The 19917-nt window shown below is 43.6% G+C and overlaps 1 protein-coding gene across 1 annotated transcript in view; it reads right to left on the bottom strand.

Annotated features, from left to right (window-relative positions):
• Positions 1-799: 799 nt before the first annotated feature.
• sh3bp5 (SH3 domain binding protein 5) overlaps positions 800-19917 on the bottom strand; it is a 35540-nt gene continuing 16422 nt past the window's right edge. The window contains exons 4-9 of the mRNA XM_022746153.1: positions 7921-8085; positions 7659-7789; positions 5287-5329; positions 4587-4806; positions 1690-2058; positions 800-1517 (exon numbers count right to left, since the gene is read on the bottom strand). Of these exons, the coding sequence (XP_022601874.1) occupies positions 1288-1517; positions 1690-2058; positions 4587-4806; positions 5287-5329; positions 7659-7789; positions 7921-8085 (1158 nt within the window). The 3' untranslated portion in view covers positions 800-1287. The remainder of the gene's footprint in view (positions 1518-1689; positions 2059-4586; positions 4807-5286; positions 5330-7658; positions 7790-7920; positions 8086-19917) is intronic.

The following is a 19917-nucleotide window of genomic DNA, read 5'->3' as shown; positions in this document are numbered from 1 at the left end:
AGTATAGTAAGGCATAAAAAGTCATAGTATAGTAAGTCATAAAAAGTCATAAAAAAGTCATAGTATAGTAAGGCATAAAAAGTCATAAAAAGTCATAGTATAGTAAGGCAAAAAAAGCCATAAAAACGAGTAAGTATAGGTATAGAACGTCATGGTACAGTAAGGCATTAAAAGTCATTAAATGTCATAGTATAGTAAGGCATAAAACATCATAAAACGTTATAGTATAGTAGGGCATAACAACATCATAGTATAGTAAGGCATTAAAAGATCAAAAAATGTCATAGTATAGTAAGGCATAAAAACGTCATAGCAGATTAAGACATAAAAAAGTAATTGACAGAGCTCAAAGCAAGGAAAATTTCTGTGCCTGAAATGTGTTCGGGGGTTTTTTGTTGGCTCCAAGTCAGATGAATGACAGCTGTGGCGCATATCACGACCCGTTTCGCAATCTAATGGTTTCTAAATGTGAATCCTCACCTAAATTTGATCGGTCCCCATGGAAGAAAAATGCATCGTTTACTCACCAGTACCTCAGTCGGAAAGTAGTCTGGTAATTATGTCCAAGTCCAAGCCCAACTTTCATAGCCAATAAAGTCCTGCCTAATCACATTCATGGTGACAAAAACTGGGTGTAAAAAGCTAAAGCTCAGATTAACCTGAACTATACTTTAAGTATTTCACATGGAAAATAACCATCTGAAACATCTGAGGGACGACAGTGACAGAACCTGAACAATTCACACACGTAACAACATGGTCATACTGTATATGAAATATAGCACTGTACAGCAGGAGGTTGAGAGACCAGTTATTTATTGAACATATCCACATTCTTTTAAGTGTTGAATGAAGCAGAACATCACCTCTGTGTGGTTTACAGCATGCTCGATGCTTTTTAACAGTAATAAATCCTCAGTCTTAATAAAGTTATACCAATTATTCAACAACAACACAGCAGGTTTAAGATGATCCGGAGTCGGAGGTCGTCCGCAGGCAGCTAGTGTACATTTGCTTTTGTGACAGGAGCTTTTTCAGCTGTTAGTGGGAAAAAAAATAATAAAATAACATGAAGAATAATTTCTAACAATCTTTATTCTTCCATCACCCTTCACCAACACAGTTTCAACAGCAGTGGAGTTCGGAAATGGAGTGCAGTTGTGGCATCTAGCTTATAAACAGCCCGTCATAGTTCATCACTGGGTCAGAATCAGTCTGTCACTGGGTCAGAAAGAGTCGAGGCAAGAGTCAGAATCCCACGATAATAAGTTCTGTTTATTTTGTCCCTCAGACTCCTTTGACCAGGACCACGCTCTGCCCGGGCTCCGCCTTTTGGGAGCAGTTGTCCAGTTTTTTGGCGTTGTCGGTGCGAGGGCGTCGCAGGTTCAGGAAGCTGAAGCGCGCCTCCAGGCTGAAGGTCTTCTTGATGGTGGAAGTGGAGGCGGAGCTGCCGTTGCTGTTGTTGTTGGTGGCGGGAGCGTTGTCCAGATCCCCCTCTGCACCTTCCGCCCGGTCACCTGCAGCGAAGGAGAAAGAAGGTCAGTGAATGGTTAAATTTTTTTGTTCATTAATTATTCAAGACAAAGTTTTTACGCTTCGATAGGCTCAGGTACGTTTTGAATTCCTCTTGGTTTTCAAGAGGAAGCAGAATAACCCAGTATTTATTTAAGCTTTTTCCGCATCACCCACCTCTCTCCATGTCGCATTCAGGCGACGACGCTCCGCTGCACTCGCTGCGAGGCCCGAGCACGGGCGAGATGAGGCTGAAGTCGGACAACGACACGGTGCTGGGAAGATCCAGACTGCAGGGCCTGGAGGGAGGAGCAGGGGAGGACGAGGAGGAGGAGGAGGGAGTCGGTGACGGAGAGGCGGAGGAGGACGTGTATGAGGAAGAGGAGGAAGAGCTGGCGAAGGGGCAGGGCGACATCAGCTCCTGAGGGCTGCTGGGAGACGAACCCAGGCTGCAGGTGGAGTGAGTCTCAGAGTCTTCTTCAGACATGATGCTGCCGCCGCCACCGCCACCGCCACACGCCTCATCGTCGAAACACACCGACGCCACTGCGGGAGGGAGGAGAGGAAGGGAGGAGAGATGGAAAAAGGAGGGAGGAAAAGAGAGCAAGGGAGAAAAAAGTGGTCGGAGAGAAAGGGGGCAGGAAGAAAAAAAGATGGAGGGAAAAGGTGTAAGAAAAGGGAGGAAGGAAGAAAAATGAGAGAGAAAGGGGAGGGAATGAAGGGATGAAAGAAGGAGGTAGGAGTCAAAGGGAGGAAGAAAGTAGAGGTGAATTCATGCGAGGAAATGAGGGGAGGATGAAACAAAGGATGATGGATGATAAAGGGAAAGACGAAGATACAGGGTGGAAGAAAAGAAATGAAGGGAGGAAAACAGGTAGGAAGGAAGAAAAAGGAAGATAGGAGTGAAATAAGACAGAGGGAGAGAAAGTATAGAAACAGACCAGAGGAGGAGGAGGAGGAGGAGGAGGAGGAGGAGAGGTAGAGGACAAAGGAAAAAAGGGATGGAGCAAAAGAAGAATGAGAAGAGGAAGGACGGATGAACAATGAACAGGGGGAGAAAAGAAGGGAAGAAAAAGAAGTGTGAGTACATGAACAAACAGATATAAATACAACTGAGCGGACTCTACGCTGTCACATCACATCCAGTGGATTCATTTTCCCTGACTGAAATCAGAGCACACGAACGCACCGTCAGTGTCTGCTGTTGTTCAGCCACAGCTGCACATTCCTTCTCTGTAAAAAAAAAGGGTTAACATGCAACTTCACAAATCGTTGCCGTCTTGCTTTTGACTGGATGCCTCTGCTGCTCTGCGGTTACCATGGTAACACTGTCCTATTAATGCCATACTCAAGGCCAGAAGGATGCAAAAAGATCTGTGTCTCTGTACGTGCAGGCCCTCCACCGATGTGGACCACTATCAAACTGGCTTTTGAACATTATGTTGAATTCTCTGAAATTATTTGCAATGAAAAAACAAAAAACAAACAAAAAAGCAGCTAAGCATCAACAGGTTTTTATAGAGTTGTGTAGTGGGAGGAGCTATTTCAGACCACCCTGACTCTATTTAATTTTTCCCCATAGACGCTGATCGGTGACTCACAGTTGAAGCTCTTCTGCTCTAAGAAGTCAAAGTCACACGTCTGTGGACATGAAGGCGTCAAGGTTGAAGTTAAATGCGACTTACAAGGTGCATTTCACAAAAAAAACAACAACCAATCACAGAGCTTGAAATTTGTTTTTGTGTGTCACTAAAAAAAAAAAAAAAAAAAAAAAAAAAAAAGGACAAAAGCTAAAAATAACAGCACGGAGAAAACTGATTTTCTGCAGCTTAAAATCAGCTCAGTTTTCAGTTTTGAATCAATGTTGGCGCCATGTTTTGTTCTGGATTCACTACAGCTCCGGCTAAACCTCTAATTTACTTCTCTATGGCAACAGCAGCCAAGGCTTATGGGTATTGTACAGAGCGATTCCAGAATGACAGACAAAACTCAAACTGAAGCATGACAAAACCAACATAGGAGACAATTACATTATCTGGTGGAGTTCTGTGTATAACTAAAGTATAATTAAATAAAGCTGCATGTTTTTCCAGAAACAATGTCCAATTTATTTTATAAGTTTTCAATCAATAAAATCTTGATTTGGAGAAGTAAAAATCTAAATAATGTTTCTTCTTCTTTGGTTAATTCATATCTCACTAGTAATTGGAAACTGTCTCACACTGAGGTCGTTTCTACCTTCAGTAGAAACTATTTTCTACTAAAGGCAGAAATTACAGAAAATTGATTAAAGCTAAAGCAACTGTAACTAATGACTCTTTTCATTATCAATTAATCTGATAATTATTTTCTCAATCTCTAATCTTTTAATTTCGTCTATGAAATGTCAGAAAATAGTCAAAAATTTTGACGCATTTTTTTCCAAAGTGGTTGTTATGAGGCCATGCTGTAGAATTCGTCGTGGAGTAAAGGTCGGGGGTCACTTTCAGGGGCATCGGTCAGGAAACGCCTCATTTCACTGTGATCTTAGAACATACATGTGTTTGTGTGAGACAGACTTTTCTCTCTCCACGGGATATTTGAAAGAAACCGCTCGAATTAAACGACCTACAATTAAATTAAATTTGAACCATTTATGTCATTAACCCTGTTTTCGCTGAAGTCCTTCACAACTCTCGTCCCGTATCAGACTTTCCAGGAATAAAAACCAGGAATTCAGAGAAGAGCTCTCTGTGTTTGTTTTCTACGCTGACGTCAGCGTCCGTCTCCGCTCCACAAGTCAGACCGCTCATCTTTATTTAACGTGTTTAATCTGTGCTGTTTAACACTGAAGGAGGCTGAATGACAACAGAGCGCTGTCTACATCTCATTACAGCTCGCCCTGACATTTAGAGTGTCACCAGGTGAGCAGGTCGGCAGCAGAGCGGCGAGACGGGAGGGTTTGACCTTTGCTAATTGGCCTTTTATCTCATCAGGAGAATCGACCAAGTCCCTTGCTGAACACCGACAATACGAGTTTATGCAACAAATGCCTCCATCAGACAGAAAGAGAGAGAGAGAGAGGCTGTACTCACTGGATATTACATCGGACTCCATTTTGAAGCTCGAGATGTCGTCCCCGGAAACGCTGTCGCCCTCCGCGCCCACGCCTCTCCCCCGGGGGCCCATGGCGGAGTTTCGCCGCCGCTCGTGGATCTCGTCGGAGATCATCTCCAGGTTCCTGAGCGCCGCCTTGTACTCGCCTTTGGCCTGAGTCAGCTTGGCCTGCCGCTCGTCCACGTTCTTCTTCAGATTCTGGAGGAGAGAGAGCGAAGAGAGGAGGAGGAGGAGGATTATGATGAAGGTCACGGACGACTGACCTACAACAGTGCTCACATTAAAGTGTTGATCCATAAGAAGATATGTTTATGTACTGTATATATTTTCATGTTTAACATAAAACATTTGAATCATTTTTTTTCCAGTTTTTGATGAAGTTTTCCTTCAAGTCGATATGAAAACCAGCCTGGAAGCATCAATATATATAAAGCTAATTAAACAGCTCACGAGTCACTGTCAGACTGTTGCTAACGGTGATGATGCTCTTTGTTCCTAACGACGCTAACAGCTGTAACTGCTGCTCGCCGACAATCTGATCCCAGCCTGAGGCAGACGGACTGATCTACAGCCCGGAGTATGTACGGACGTAAACAGAGAACGGCGTCCTCATAACCTTCAGAGGCTGTCAGTGGGGCGGAGAGGGAAGTGAATTAGAGCTAAGCAGCCGTCACGTACCTCCAGCTGCAGATAGTACTTCGCCTTCATCTCAAAGTAGGGCCTGCAGAGGAGGGGTGGGGGGGGGGGGGGGGGGGGGGGGGGGGGGGGGGGTGGTCAGGAGAGAGAAGAGAGGAAGAGATTAGATCAGAGGGGAAAAATACAGAGTAACCCAGAAAACAGCAGTACCCACATCATCACCATGGCAACCTGGAGGAGGAGAGGGAGATAAAGGAGTTGTGATGTCGGATGGGAACGGATTAGCAACCTGCTGAGGCAACGCAAAGCAAGGCTGCGATNACAAAGCAAGTGTGTTATTTATATATATATATATATATATATATATATATATATATATAAATATATATATATAAAACTGGTGAAGTTATGATTGAAAATGTACTTTATTTTCACCTTTTAAAAAACGTTTTTAATTTCTTAAAAGCGGCTGCGTGAGCGAGTCAGCGACACCACTGAGGTGCAGAGGTAGGAGTGAGAAAAATCAAAGCCCTGAAACTGTAAAAGAAGAACTGGAAGAACACAAGATTTATATTCTCTGTCTTTACTACGCCTGTTCTGCATTCATCTACGAGGAAACACACTGCACACAGAGCCATTAACACTTATACTTACTTTATAAATACTGTTTCAGACTTTCAGGAAATTATAATGAGAATTTCAAAGAGGTTTTTATGTGTATTTATTTTCTCAATCAATCAAGAAAATTATTAGCAGATTTATTTCTCAGTTTAATAAAAAAATAAAAAAAACCATGAAATAATTGGATTTTAAAAATATAACTTAGAGCAAAAAAATCTGTAATTTCAATTTCTTCCATTTTAACTAATTTAAAGAGAAACTGGCAGCTAATTTTCATTTTCTTATTTCCTGAAGTATTTATTCTAAACCGTCATCATGGCTCTTTTTTTCCAACTTTTTTCTTTCATGTTTAAAACTTGTTTTACAGAACAAATAACGTTTCCATCAATGAAGCTGAACTGCTCCGAGCGATGTAACAAGTTTGACATTTTGCTTTTCTCAGTCGTGAACTGACGGCTTGTCCAGTTGTCGTCATTACTCTAGAACAGGCTGGTTTTCCCCCCCCAAGTACAAAACAAAAAACACCTGCACAACAACATGGCTCAAGTATTAAAGGAGCAGTTTCTCAAAAACCTGAAACTTCAACTCACAAACCAAAGTTCAGTAGCAGCTGATCTCTGAGAAGCAGAGGTTAAAAATATCAAAGGTACTTTTGTGTCCTGGAGTTTTCATTCATTTAAATTCCACTTCACCTGAAACATCACTGACTGGGGTCTCTGTGCTGCAGCTGCATCGTTTCCTGTTAACTGGTAATACTGGCATCGACTCGTGACCAGACTGAGCCCGACTTCCCCTCTGACACCTGACTGTCTAAAACAAACAGGACGCTGTGGTCATGATTTGGTTTTCACCGCTTCAGGGAGCAGCCACGTTACAGAGGAACACATCAGGCCACATCAGGTCTGAACAGCTGGAGTTGTTTTCACCTGATTGGAAACTACAAACCACATCAGCTTCACTTTATTAGCTGTGTAATAGTGTATGTTTTTCCACAGTTTCAGTAAAAGGTGGCGGGACACTCGAGTCTCGAGCGTCTGTGAGTGAGAGTCGTGGGCTGATTCTCTTGTTGATGGGCACTGACTGCTGTTATAGTGTGATTCCAATATATATTTCCCCTACTGGATGAATAAAGTACATATATATATATATATATATATATAGAGAACCAGGCTGGAAACTAGAGCTAGATGCAAATACTGATGTACAGTATGACTGTAGAATAACTCTGTTAATGAATGAGAAGTAGATTTGTTTCTAAACACAGATAATAGTCTGTTAAAGCCTGGACTGGAGTGGACTGGAGTGTTTGAACAGTGACACTGTGTTACAGCCTCTAGAAGTCACTATATTTTGAGAATAAAATCATAATTTGAGATTAAGTCGTAATTTTTTACGTGAAAAAGTAACAATTTCACAGGAAAACGTGTAATTTTACAACATAACGTTGTAATTTTTACAAGAAAAAGTCGTAATGTTTAAAGAATAAAGTTGTAATATTAAGATGTTTATTTTAAAACAGTCTTATTTACGTATTTACTTTATTTGTGTTACATTTACATTATTTGTCATAATTTCTTCTCTAAATTTTTCTCCCATCACAGTGACCCTGAAACTCAGTCGTAGGTTTCAGGTTTTACAGGTGAAAACTGTTTCATCCGTTTGAAGCTGCTGCTGTCAGAGAACATGATGAATCCACCTGAGCACCTGTTCTTTCCCTCCCTGTCACATGATCACAGTAACTGACGGTCGGTTAAACGCCGGGCCGTGACGCCGCGCTGAACTCGGCCTCTTACTTGGACTTGTTGATGGTGCGTTTGAGTTTTTTCTCCAGCTGCTTCATGCGGCTGATCGCTGCCGTGTACTTGGCCGCCGTCTCCTTGTGCACCAGCTCGCTTTTCGTCTTGGTGTGCTCCGCCTCCATCACCTGTGACAGCCAATCAGAACACGCCGTCAGACACATCAACCACACACACACACACTGAGGTGAAATATCTTTCTGTTAACTTAACTCTCCCTCCTCCTCCTCCCCCTCCCCCTCCCCTTCCCCTTCCTCACCCGCTGGGTGGCATGATTCAGCATCTCCTGCCAGGCGGAGTCAAACTGCCGGTTGTCCTCCTCCAGGAGCCTCTGCTCGGCCAGGGAGATGGTCTCCTTCGCCGCCCGCAGAACCTCGGTGGCTCTCTGGAAGTCCTGCGTGGCCTTCTGGGCCTCCAGCTGCGCCTGAGAGACAGACGCAGAGAGACGTTATCACTCAACTGCTGCAGAGCAATTCAATCACTAATCATTCCAGTGATATTATCAATAAAGTTTTAAGTCTTGAAATAACCAACATCAGACGTGTAAGTGTAAAACAACAGCAACAGCACCAAACCCACAACAGTAAAGCTCTTTGTTGCTGTGACGGCGTGCTGCGTTCAATGACATCACTCGTCTGGTTCATGTGAGGCCGCACAGCTGAGGCTTTACACACCCTGGCTCCTGACACACGAGACCGAGGGTGTTGTTTCGCAGGGTGGAATGAATGTGTTGTCTGTGGATGTGTGATCCACACGTGTCCGCGGATAACGGGAGGCAGGAGAGGTCGGACATGGTCGAGCGTAAAGTCACATGACCTCATGCAGCTGGTACACAGGACCACAGCTGGACAACGTATTGATAATGGAATTTTTGAAAGATGTTTATAAAGGAAAAACAGTATTTGGCAGAAAAACAAAAAATAGAGGAACAGAAATTTGATTAAACTTCTTCTTTTGTAAAGATAAAAATCCTAAAATTATAAGATCATCGGCTTTTAAAGGAAGTATTTCAATTCATTAACTGAACACAGCGACCGTGACCTTTGCTCCGCCTCTCCGCAGTTCACCGATTTCCTCTGGTATGAACCTTGATGTGTAAACTGATCCGCAGTAAACATAACGCTTTATTTCAGGAGCGTCTGAAGGGAAACACCAGACACTTTCTGCTTATTAAAAAGAAAAATGCTTTAACCTCATTATGAAATTAGAGCCTCAACTAAACTATTATTAAACTGTTGATTATTTTCTCAATCATCAATTAATTGTTTGGTCCAGAAAAATGTGAAAAACATTCATTACAACGTATTAAAATACCTTGTTTTGATCCACCAACGGTCCAAAACCTAAAGATTACTTTCAAAGTTTCTGCATTTTTGCTTTAAAAAAAAAACAAAACATGATGTGATTAATCGATCATCAGAATACTATTAAAATCAATTAATCGTTTCAACTCCAGATAAAATCACCAGAAAGGAAATCTCTCACTCATGTGTCTTTCTTGTTAACGTAAGAAGAAAAACTGTGTCTGAAGCCATGAGCTGCAGCGTCCAGCGCACACAGACCGTCGAGGCTCGGAGCCGCTGCAGCCTCCACACGGCAGCGCCCCCATTTCACTCCAGCTGTTACAGCTGCACAGCAGCTGGGTATAGGTGAGAGGGAGGACAAAGACGCAAGCTGAGCCCCCGTTTCAGGGAAGTCCACATTTTCAAGACGGAGCAGGACACACCATTTGGAGGACGCAGTGCCCCCCCCCCCGTGTGCTTTCAGATGCTCCTCAACAACATGTCATGATCCTGTCATATTTAACAGGTGATGTCATTCAGGTAAATTAATGCACAATGGTTTTTGGGATTATGACCTCTGTGATAAATTTGACTTAAAAAGGTCCCTAATAGTGCTGCGTAAAACTGAGTGACTAAACCATAGAGAACAAGTGTGTGTGTGTGTGTGTGTGTGTGTGTGTGTGTGTGTGGTGTTGGCAAACTAATCCTTTCCTTCCCTTGTCTGATGTGAAGTTGGAGTGTTTTTGGGTGAGTCAATACGTGAGCAAGAGCGGTGTGTGTGTGTGTGCAAATGTAACGGCAAGTACTGGATGTCGACGTGCAAAAGAAAAACACAAGATGAAAGTGATGACTCATCACTGATGCCCTGCAGCGTCTCTCTCTCTCTCTCTCTCTCTCTCTCTCTCTCTCTCTCAGAGTGGAAGAAGCAATTTTCTCAAGTTTTCTGAAGTTTTGAGGGAAAAATCTCGACTGAGGGAACAAAACAAACCGACACAGACTGAAGTGAAGCAGCTGAAAAGACTTTACGGAATATTAAATCAGGATCTGATTCTACTGACCCACTTTATGTCGACTCAGTTACTGTACAATCCAAGTGCTGCCTGTCTCCGTATACTTCAGCAGGGACCGTCGACACTGCATCGTAACAGTAATCACTGAGCAGTAAACAGTACAGTATCAGTTCAGTGCAAAATATTTCTATACAAATTCAGTTTAATATAAATGACGACCTCCCAAATTGATCACATGGTTTTATTTTGAAAGTCTAACATGATAACACTACTTCATTTGTGAAAGAATAAATTAATTAGTGAAGGAATGACATTGTGTTTGCACGGTTTGCAAATCATGTCATTTCCATGAGCGTTACACAATGATATATAAGAGCCCGTCACTGCTGTCAGCTGATTTACACATTTACATTTTTATAGATTAATGAACCAGATGGGAATGACATTAATTAATTTCCATCATTGAACATAATTTTATTTACGAGCAGATTATTAAAGAAACAGAAATCCACAGAACTGATCAGATCTTAACTGTTTATCTTGTTCTGTCCATCAGCTTCCTCTGACATCACCCACATGCTCGCTGTAATGTCATTATCGGCGGTCACCAACATGCCAGCACAGCAGGATCCAAACAACCTCGGTCCTTGTTGCCGTCATGTGGTCGGCTCTGCGTGCCGCGCCGCCTGCGTTACCTACAGTAAACGTCTCCTGTGCTTCTGTCAGCATTCACGATGAGAGCAATAATGCGGTCGGAAATTAACTTATTTCCTGTCATAAGGTTCAACTGCGGGCAAAAGGACTTCTGGTCTCTCTGACCATCAGAGCTAAACTCACTCGTGTTGTTCGATGGCTGCGTCAGAAGCTTCAGTTTCACCTTTGCACCACAGTACAAAGTGTTTTGCAGCTCTGGTGTGAACTGTAACTGCGACGTTGTTTAATGATGATTCATGGTCCCCAGAGGATGATGTTTATAACCTGCTAACTTCCACCCGCCTAACTCTTTCATTTCTGGAAGTTCAGCTCTAAAACGTTGTTCACGGCTCTGACACCAGGAACATCAGCAGCAGCTCCTCTCCCTCCTTGGCACTGGCGCCGAGCTCTCTGGCACGGCCGCTGTTGTGTTTACAGTGGCGATGATGAGGCTGCGGCGGCCATTATTAGCCTTCAGACTGCTGCCTGACGTGTTGAGTGTGACATGTCCTCAAGTATCCACAAAGCAGGGGAGAAACCTTTTATCACAGATCGAAAAATGCCTCATCATTTGATGCCCATAAATTTAGGAATAAATTAGTAAATTTAATCAGCGTCCTTGAGCCAATTAGCATGTAGCATGCTTGGACCAAGATCTAATAAAGCTGGTGATTGGCTGTTTATCTAAATAAAGATATTTGAGTGTGTAAAGAGACTGAGATTGAAAATAAAACCAGACTAAAAATAAAATTTGTGTATTGTAATTTTATCTTTTGTTAAAACGGATTTGATAAGATTAGCATTGAAAAAGGAATCGTTAAGAATCAGTGTCAAAGTCAAGGTGTCGACGAGTAGGAATTACCTCTGGTGGTTTGGTTTTCAAGAATAAAAGAAACATAAACAAAGCACCGATATCGAAGGTTTTTGAACGATCCCCAGACAAACACTCAGGTCGTCTCTCCATCTGTCGTTTCTCCAGCGATCACAGCCTCACTGTGCTACTGAGTTTCAGTCTTGTTTTCCTCCCCCCCCTCCCCCCCTCCCCGCTGTCACGTTGCCCAGAGAATCCCATCCTACACGTGCTCACCCCCTCTCTATCCATCCCGCCCCCCCACCTCCCTCATTCTGTCACACCAACATTAAACACTCGGCCTCCTTCCACCGAGAGGAGGAGAAAAACCATCAGAGTCTTTGTTCCCATTAGAAGTTAAAGTGTTGAGAGGGTGACGAAGAAAATCAAGGTTAATGTGTGAAATTCATCAAAATTTATCAACTTATAAAACTTTACCTGCTGACCAACACACTCCTTCTTGCTGCGTGTTCACTTCAAAATAAAAGCACGTTTGGTTTTCAGTCAGAACAAGTTAAGCACGAGAGACAAACAACTAAATCCAGCGTGAACATGAAAGAATTTGTCGTCTCATCCTCCTCTCTCTCTCTCTCTCTCTCTCTCTCCCTCTCCCTCTCTCCGTCCTACTTTTTCCCCCTGCCGTGTCAACATGTCAGCTACAGGCAAGTAAAAACATCCGCGCCGTCATCCTGTAGTTGGTGTTCAAAGCCGGTGCTCTGAAAAGATGAGAGCGGCTGTGACGGGAGGGAAGCAAAAAGGATGAAAGAGAAAGAGAAGGTGAATAAAAGATGCAGGAAGTAACGAAAATGGGATAAATAAAAGATTTAAAAAAGTCTATCGCGCATTGTTGATTTGCAAAACACCCGTTAGTGTCTGTTCCCGTCGCTGACCACAAAGCAGCCCTGAAAATGTCTTACCCGCCCTCGTCACTGACTGCAGGTGTTGGTGGTTTGATCGGTCAGACCATCACCTTCCATGGTAGCTCGGCGTGCGAATGAGGAAATGTTAAATAAATAAATACAGTCCATTATGTTCAGAATAATCATAATGAGCACGACAGGCCAATTAAACCAAATCTCCTCCAATCTGATACCAACAATGTCATTTATTAATAAACTTTACAGTTTCATGCCCAGATGAAGCAGTTTTCCCAGAAATCACTTCTTCTTCTCTGCTCTAAAACAGTAGCCTACACAGGAAGTTGAGCTGGAACGATGCTGTAACCGACTGGTTACACTGGAAAGTCCCACCAGTAATAAAAATAAAAACAAGCCAAACAACAACAGCGATCACAATCACATCACGTCCATGCAGCAGTAAACAGCTGGTAAAGTCTTATTAATGCAGTGGCATCAGATCAGTACTCGCTATCAGCTGATACGCAGCTTCAGGAGTCCGACTTGGGAAAGAAAAAGAAGGAATTAGAACATCTGCACCAGGAAATAAACGACTGTGATCCTTCACCACACACACACACACACACACACACACGCACGCACAGGAACTAAAACAGCCGACGAACTACAGTATGGACTCAGCGCTGTTGCAGAAACACTGTGGTGTCACGTTGATAAATATAATCTTTCAAAATCGTGTGTGTCAATTCTACTTCCCTGGGTGGAGTTCAGTCTACAAAAGGTGCTGCTACCACTTCTGTTTTTAAGTGTGTGTGTGTGTGTGTCAGACTTTAACCAAGTAAATATATTTAAAGTCGCCCATTTCTCGCTTTGTGATCTTTTAGTTTCACTCGTTTCTCTCTTTTCTCTTCCTCCCGTCAGTCTCAAGAGTTTTTATGTCTCTGTTCTTTCTCCTTCATCTCTTTCCATCACTGCTCTAGTTTTGTTTTTTTTCTCATCACACTGTCTCTTCCACTCTATCTTTATCCTCCCCCGTTTCTATCTTCACCCATCTGTCCCCTTCCATCCATCTCCCCACTTTCTTTTCTCTCTCTATCTGCCACTTTATCCTACTTGCTTGTCACATTTCTGCCTCTCTTTCTACATCTCTTTCTCTCCTCTTTTCCTTCTTTAATCTTTACCTCTCTGTTTCCTCCCTCCATCTCAGTCTTCCTCGCTCCGTCTTCATCCCTCTCGTTTGCTCCTCTGCTTCGTATTTTAAATCACTCCGCGTGCAGCCTATGAAATTTTCAGCTAGACGAGCCTCCGGAGGGAAACTGATGTGTAAGTAATGCAGAGCTTCAAAAACCCGAGCTGCGACTCTCTGCTCTCTGTCCCTCTGTAATGTCTGCGGTTCTACGGGCGCTTCAATTATTCAAGAGGCCGTTAAACAGAGAAAACACGCTCTGTTAACTTGTTAGAGAAGAATGGAAGAGGAAGGGTGGAGGCATTGAGGAGGAAGGGCGACAGACATTCAGCATTATTGTTTGGATCTAACAAACAAATATCCTTTTGTCTTATAATCCTTAAGGGTTAAAAAAAATATGCATAAATAAAATATTAGGTCAGATATCACAACAGCATTAATATCAGTCCATCCCTTCCTGAAACAGTCGTGCCCTTCACAATAAAATCTGCAGCTTTTCAACACTGCATTTATATTATCTGTGACTTCAGTCGAACATCCATAACGGCCTTCAAAAGGAAGACATAAAGGGGGGGGGGCAGAAAAGGACAGTTCAACCTCTCATCATCAGTCACGGCTGTCGAAGAAAGACGTTCTGGAGAAACGAGCCTTCGGATCATAAAAAACGAAAGACTTCCCAATGACCTTCACACCATCCCACTGACAAGTCTGTTGGTGTCTCACAGTTCCTCCTGCTAAATCCACTGACACATACATGAGTGTATCCTTCATTCATTCATTCATTCATTCATGGGGGGGGGGGGTTGGCTGGAATACCTTTCTTTACATTCATGATGACTGCATTGCTCAGAGGCATCAAGGCAGACTGATGTAAACCTGAAGGAGGAGGGGACGTAGGAGACGGTATCTGTTTGACCTGATTTGGAACAGTTTTCCGGGAAAATCCGATTATGTTTTTATCTCTGCTCCTCAATCAAGTCTAGCAATTAATTTCCCTCCAGAGAAGAAGCACGATCTGGGGACAATGGAGTCCATTAAGGCCGGCGGTCGGAGGCCTCGCGATCGCGTTAAACGAGGCGTCCCCTTCCTGTCCGAGCTAAACCTCCGAGCCCTTCAGCAAAACCCAAATCTGACATTGCTGTTTATTCCAGGAGAGAGGGAGGTGAACGAAACCGTGACTGGCCTAGATCTGTGAGCGAGCGTCAGGGATGAACGAAACGCAGCGGGGAGGAAGACTCGGCCTCTGATGTCCGCTTCACGGTCTTTTAATGGGCAAATTAACCCAGATACGTCCATGGGCGAAGAAGTGGAACTGCTGTGGTTGTGAGTTGACAAGGGGGAAAGTTGTAGCCAGGGACCCGCTTTTTGTAAAGACAGATGTGGTCGGACGGTGCAGGTGTTTTACTCCAAAATCTGTGAATCTAACTCCTCAAACACGCTCAATTCAAACTGGTGAACATTCACTACGACCCAAGAAGCGCGAGAGTTAAAGGATGATGTTACTCTGGAAGACTTGATGCGAGACCATCTGTTTTCATGAAGATGTAGATGATCATCAAGCAAATTTTACTTCAACACAACAGAAACTATAGAACATCTTTTTACTCTCTTTTAACTTTTAACATTTCAACTCTTAACATTTTTGATGGGTGGGGATGGATCCCTTAAATTTGGATAATCAAGAATTAGCAAAACCATTCTAGATGGTGGTAAAAGTTTGTTTCCAGACGGCGAATCTTCTTCACGAGGGATATCCCAATTGTGTTTTTGTTTTTTTCTTTTAATTAGCTTCTTCCTTCAACAAAAATCTTTGGCAGAGTACAGACGCACAGTCTGGAGAGGGGAACACAAACCTGCCAACAGAGAAGTTTGATTCTGGCCCGCCATCAAGTTACTGACAGAATTAACATTAATCAGCAGCAGATGGTTCGACCTGCCACAAGAAATGTTTGTCATTTCTACTCGCTGAAAGCAACAGTCAGCGCAGACTGAGAATGAGAAGCTGCTACCTGAAAGTCTTGCACACTGTTCTTTGGTGATAAATAAAATAGAGAACCCATGTGCTCTGCTCGTTCTGCAGAGCAGTGGACGAAACACCGGCCGGTTGATCAGATGCTGATCAAATTAAATATACGTTCTCTCGTGCTCACTGTTATTAGTTTAATTCAATGTCAGGTACCACGTCAACAACCTCACAGCTATTTACAACAGATGATGCACAATAAAAACTCACGGCAGTCACAGAAGATTCGTGGCGCTCCAGTGTTTGCTGGTGGGAATTGAGGGATCATGTCCCCGTTACTGCTGTAGTACCTGCGAGTTATTAGGGCGGGATGTGGGAGGAGTTAACGATGACCGTGACTGCGCCACTTAGGGACATAGATGTTGTGAATTAGGAGAAAACTGTGGTGAAATTAGCAAAGTAAAAAAAAGCATGTAGCCACGATTTTTTATTTTCACAAATACATCAACAGTTTTTTTTCTTATTAAGAAACAACTTTTAAGCCACGTACTGTAATGGCTAAAAGGCGGAGTCATGAACCTTTCAAAGGATCAAATGCTTTAAAAAAAAAAAAAACACTTAATACATAAATGACAATGTAAACATTCGATTCAAGCCAGGAAATAATATCTCTTGTTATTAGTCCTGGGTGAATGTTTGTCCTGAGTCACAGAGTCAAAGTACAAAAAGGAAACTCGCACTCGACCACAAAACACTGTGTCAGAGCGGCTCCAGTGACGCAGCTGCCGCAGATATTATGCAACAACGTACAGGCCAGTGGCATGACAACACAAACACACACAAACACACACACACACAAACACACACACACACAGCGTCCCAGGTGACCAAAACAAAACCAGATGGCTTTGACCTTGCAGCAGCTTCCTCTGCCCCCCCACCCCAAAATCCCTCCATCTTTCAATCCATCCATCCATTTCAGTTCATCCATCAGCACCGTTCCCTGTGGCTAAAGTCTGATGTGACGTGCACTGACTGCCAAAAACCCTCACTCCAGCAGGGGGAGGGAGGGAGGGAGGGAGGGAGATAAACAGAGACAGAAAGAGAGAGAGGAGGGAGGAAATAGACTCAAAGAAAGAACAACCAAGATGGAGGGAATGATAAGAAGGTGAGGAAATTTACAGGGGAATTTGCAATTAATGGATCATCCCCTAAAAATCTGAGTGTCAAACAATCACTTCTTACATGTTTAAATCTTCATGAAGGGGTTTCCCTGCAGTTCCTCTTCTTCATGACCGGATGTCTGCCTACTCATATTCAAAATCACGTACAGTTTGAAATAAGGGTGGTATTAAGACATTAAAACACCCGTCCACTCACCCACAGTGTCTCCGAGCCCCACATCCGTCTAATCGGAGTGGACGGGAGCGCCGCGCAGGTTGTGGTGCTCGCTGCTCACACAGAGCCAGAAACAATCCCGTCCATTACAGCGAGGGAAGCGTTTTCTTTTGCTGCTCTTTTCTCACACAGTCTCTCGCTTTATCCTCTCACGGCTTTCTACTCCAGCTGGATCAAATCCTCCTCTCCAAATCTAGCATATCATCGTCTCANCACCCACCCCTGCCTTTCCCTCACTAATCCCCCGACATCTGTTCAAACTCAGGCCACCGTCATGGTCACAACCTCACAGCCAGCATCGGATGACGACAAGCAGGAGGTGATGAAGTTTTAAGTCAACTAAAAGAAAAATCATTATTAAAAAGTTTTCTGAACTGATCATTTCTTACCAAATTTTGCACTAAAATTTTTTTTTACATCTTCCTCTTTGCTAATATTTAATTAGCAGAACTTATATGATAATCAGGGTGCAAACAATGTGAAATATTCATCCCTTTAAAACCAGAACAAAAGAGTTTTAGACTAAATTTTGCATCTGCTGATTCAGTCTTTTTCAAGATTTTTTAATGACCTGCGGAATCCATATATTTTGGATTATTTTAAACATTCATGTTCCATTAAACTGACCATACACACCTAACACACCTTTAAACCAAGCTAACGCACCTTGAAGATGCCTTTAACGCCTACTCTCACCCAGGTAAAGAGCAAAGACTCCATGGTTTGACTCAGCCTTATATCTATATTGTACCTGCTCAGGCTCAGCTTCACTGGCTTGACAGACAGCTTCATGTGAATGCCGTGGCCCGCTCAGTAGTCCAGCCATTATCCCTACTTATCCAGCTACCACTAGTCCTACTCGTAGTCACCAGTTATATCAGATTCCCACTCTCCTGTGCACTTTTAAAGCGTTCTTGAATCCTCTCCTCAAAGAGCAGCATGTTCCAGCCTTACACCTGCCTTGTATTTGCTCGGGTTAAGCTACAGTGGCTGACCCCTCCGGCCTGTCAGGCTCCATCTGAGAGCCAGTAAAAAGGTTGAATTCACTCCAAGCTGGTCTGAAAACTCATCCGTGTGTCCACATTTTCCCTCCTGCCTCAGGGTAAGGCTGCTTTTGCATCACTGCTTCAGACTCATCGCAAGAAATACTCTTTAATCATCCTCCTATCTGGAGATGTGCTCCTCGCCTCCTTCACCTGTGATCTAAATCCTGCGCTTTCCCATCTTGAACTCAATCTGTCTTCCTGTCGTGCAAACCATAACTCCTACCACCTCTCTCCTCTTTCTCACAGACATCAGCTAACCTGCAGACACGGAGTGGTGCTGCAGACAGATACAGGCTGAGTGGAAAGCTTCTGCAGTCGCCACATCGATGAGGAAGGACTGAGTCATCCACTCGACCGGTAGATTTCACTGCAGCTCTGACCCTCATACTCACAGAACCCCCCCCCCCCCCTTCAAACGTTTGTGGCTTTTGAAGAATTAGATTTGCGCAGCAGCCCCGATATACAAGTGTGTTTTTGTGTTGGCTCACTGCTAATACAGTATGCAAGGAAACCTGACTCCCTTATTTCCATCTCCAACTGAGTCATGAGAGGGGAAGTGGAATAAAAAGTGAGCCTGATGCATATTTCATGACTTAAGAAAAAACCTCCTGCTGAAAGTTTTACTTGAGATGCGGCGGTACCGCTCCATCCCACCGGAGTCAGCACTTAAAAACGTGCGTCTCTGAAGCGATGTGCACCCGAGCGATCACTTCACAAACTTTTCAGCCTCGTCACCCTGACCCACTTCCTCGGTTAGTGTTCAGGTCATCAGTAAGTGCATCTACTTTTCTTTTTCTTTTTTGGAATCACCTGACAAACCTTCACCAGGAGAATCAAAAGGGGAAAAAGAGCAGCTTGAAGCCATTTAAGCTGACGGCCAGAGATCGCTGGTCCCTCGCAGAAAGATCGTAAGTTTGATTCATGCCGCTGTTACTGTGTCCTTGAGGAAGCGAGTCTCGTCTGAGAGCAAACTCTGTGTGCTGGATCACACAGCAAAATATCCACCGCAACCTCCGGATTCCCTGACAAATCGGGATTCAGGAACCATTCGTAGGGCCCTGCCAGAAGATCTCAGCTGCTGCATCTCAATTCACGTACGTCCACACACACACTTGCTATTTTGAGTGCATTAGTGGGTTCACATCGACAACACAGAGTCTTAAACGACGGACTCTTCTCTCCCTTAACGGTCGCCATCTTCCATCACCAGACGGGGCTGAAACTGATCACAAGGCTGTAAAAAGAAAAAACAATGTGTGTCTGGTGACGACAACAAACCCCGACGATACTTACGGGGCGTTTGCTGATCACAAAAAAGGTTATAAGGCTGCTGTGCCATGTGACCCTTGACCTCTTTACTGCTGGTTCAGGTGGTCGAAGGTGAGGAATCTGCAATGACTCTCTAGACAATTCAACATGTCATCGTTTTGTTTTCAAAAATCACGCAATTTAAAGGGTTTTTCTCGACTCTTATTGTTCTGCACAGTGACTCATGAATCATTAGCTGTCGACTAGATGCATGATATGCAAATACAGATTATCCAGCGCTCTCAGAGTTACAGGTCTGTATTTTATCTTCTATCTGGAGACAAGGTCAAACTGAGTTGTTTGTCTCCACCACCCGCCACCGCCGCCGCTCCCTGGGCGCTGCCTGCTGCTTATCTGCTACAGCAAATACTGTGTTTTTAATCAAAACGAGTGGGAGAGTGACGTCAGGAGCGCACGGAGAAAGAGAGGCTTTCTGAACAAAAGAAAGGAAAAGTCAATGCATACTGTACTGATGGAGAGAGGGCAAAAAGTGAAACGAGAAAAAAAGGAGGAAAAGAGCGACAGGCGAGACGAGACAGGGGCCAAGGAAAGAAAAATGAACAAGGGAACAAAAGAAAGATGAAAATGAAAAATAAGGCCGGAAGGAGGGGTTTCAAGAGGGTAAGGAAAATAAAGGAAAGCTCAAAAGTAAAGAGCAAGAA

The sequence above is a fragment of the Seriola dumerili genome, unplaced genomic scaffold (assembly GCF_002260705.1).
Source record: "Seriola dumerili isolate Sdu_G_001 unplaced genomic scaffold, Sdu_1.0 BDQW01000092.1, whole genome shotgun sequence".
In the NCBI taxonomy this organism is placed as follows: Eukaryota; Metazoa; Chordata; class Actinopteri; order Carangiformes; family Carangidae; genus Seriola; species Seriola dumerili.
This window is presented reverse-complemented; position numbering and strand designations above follow the sequence as displayed.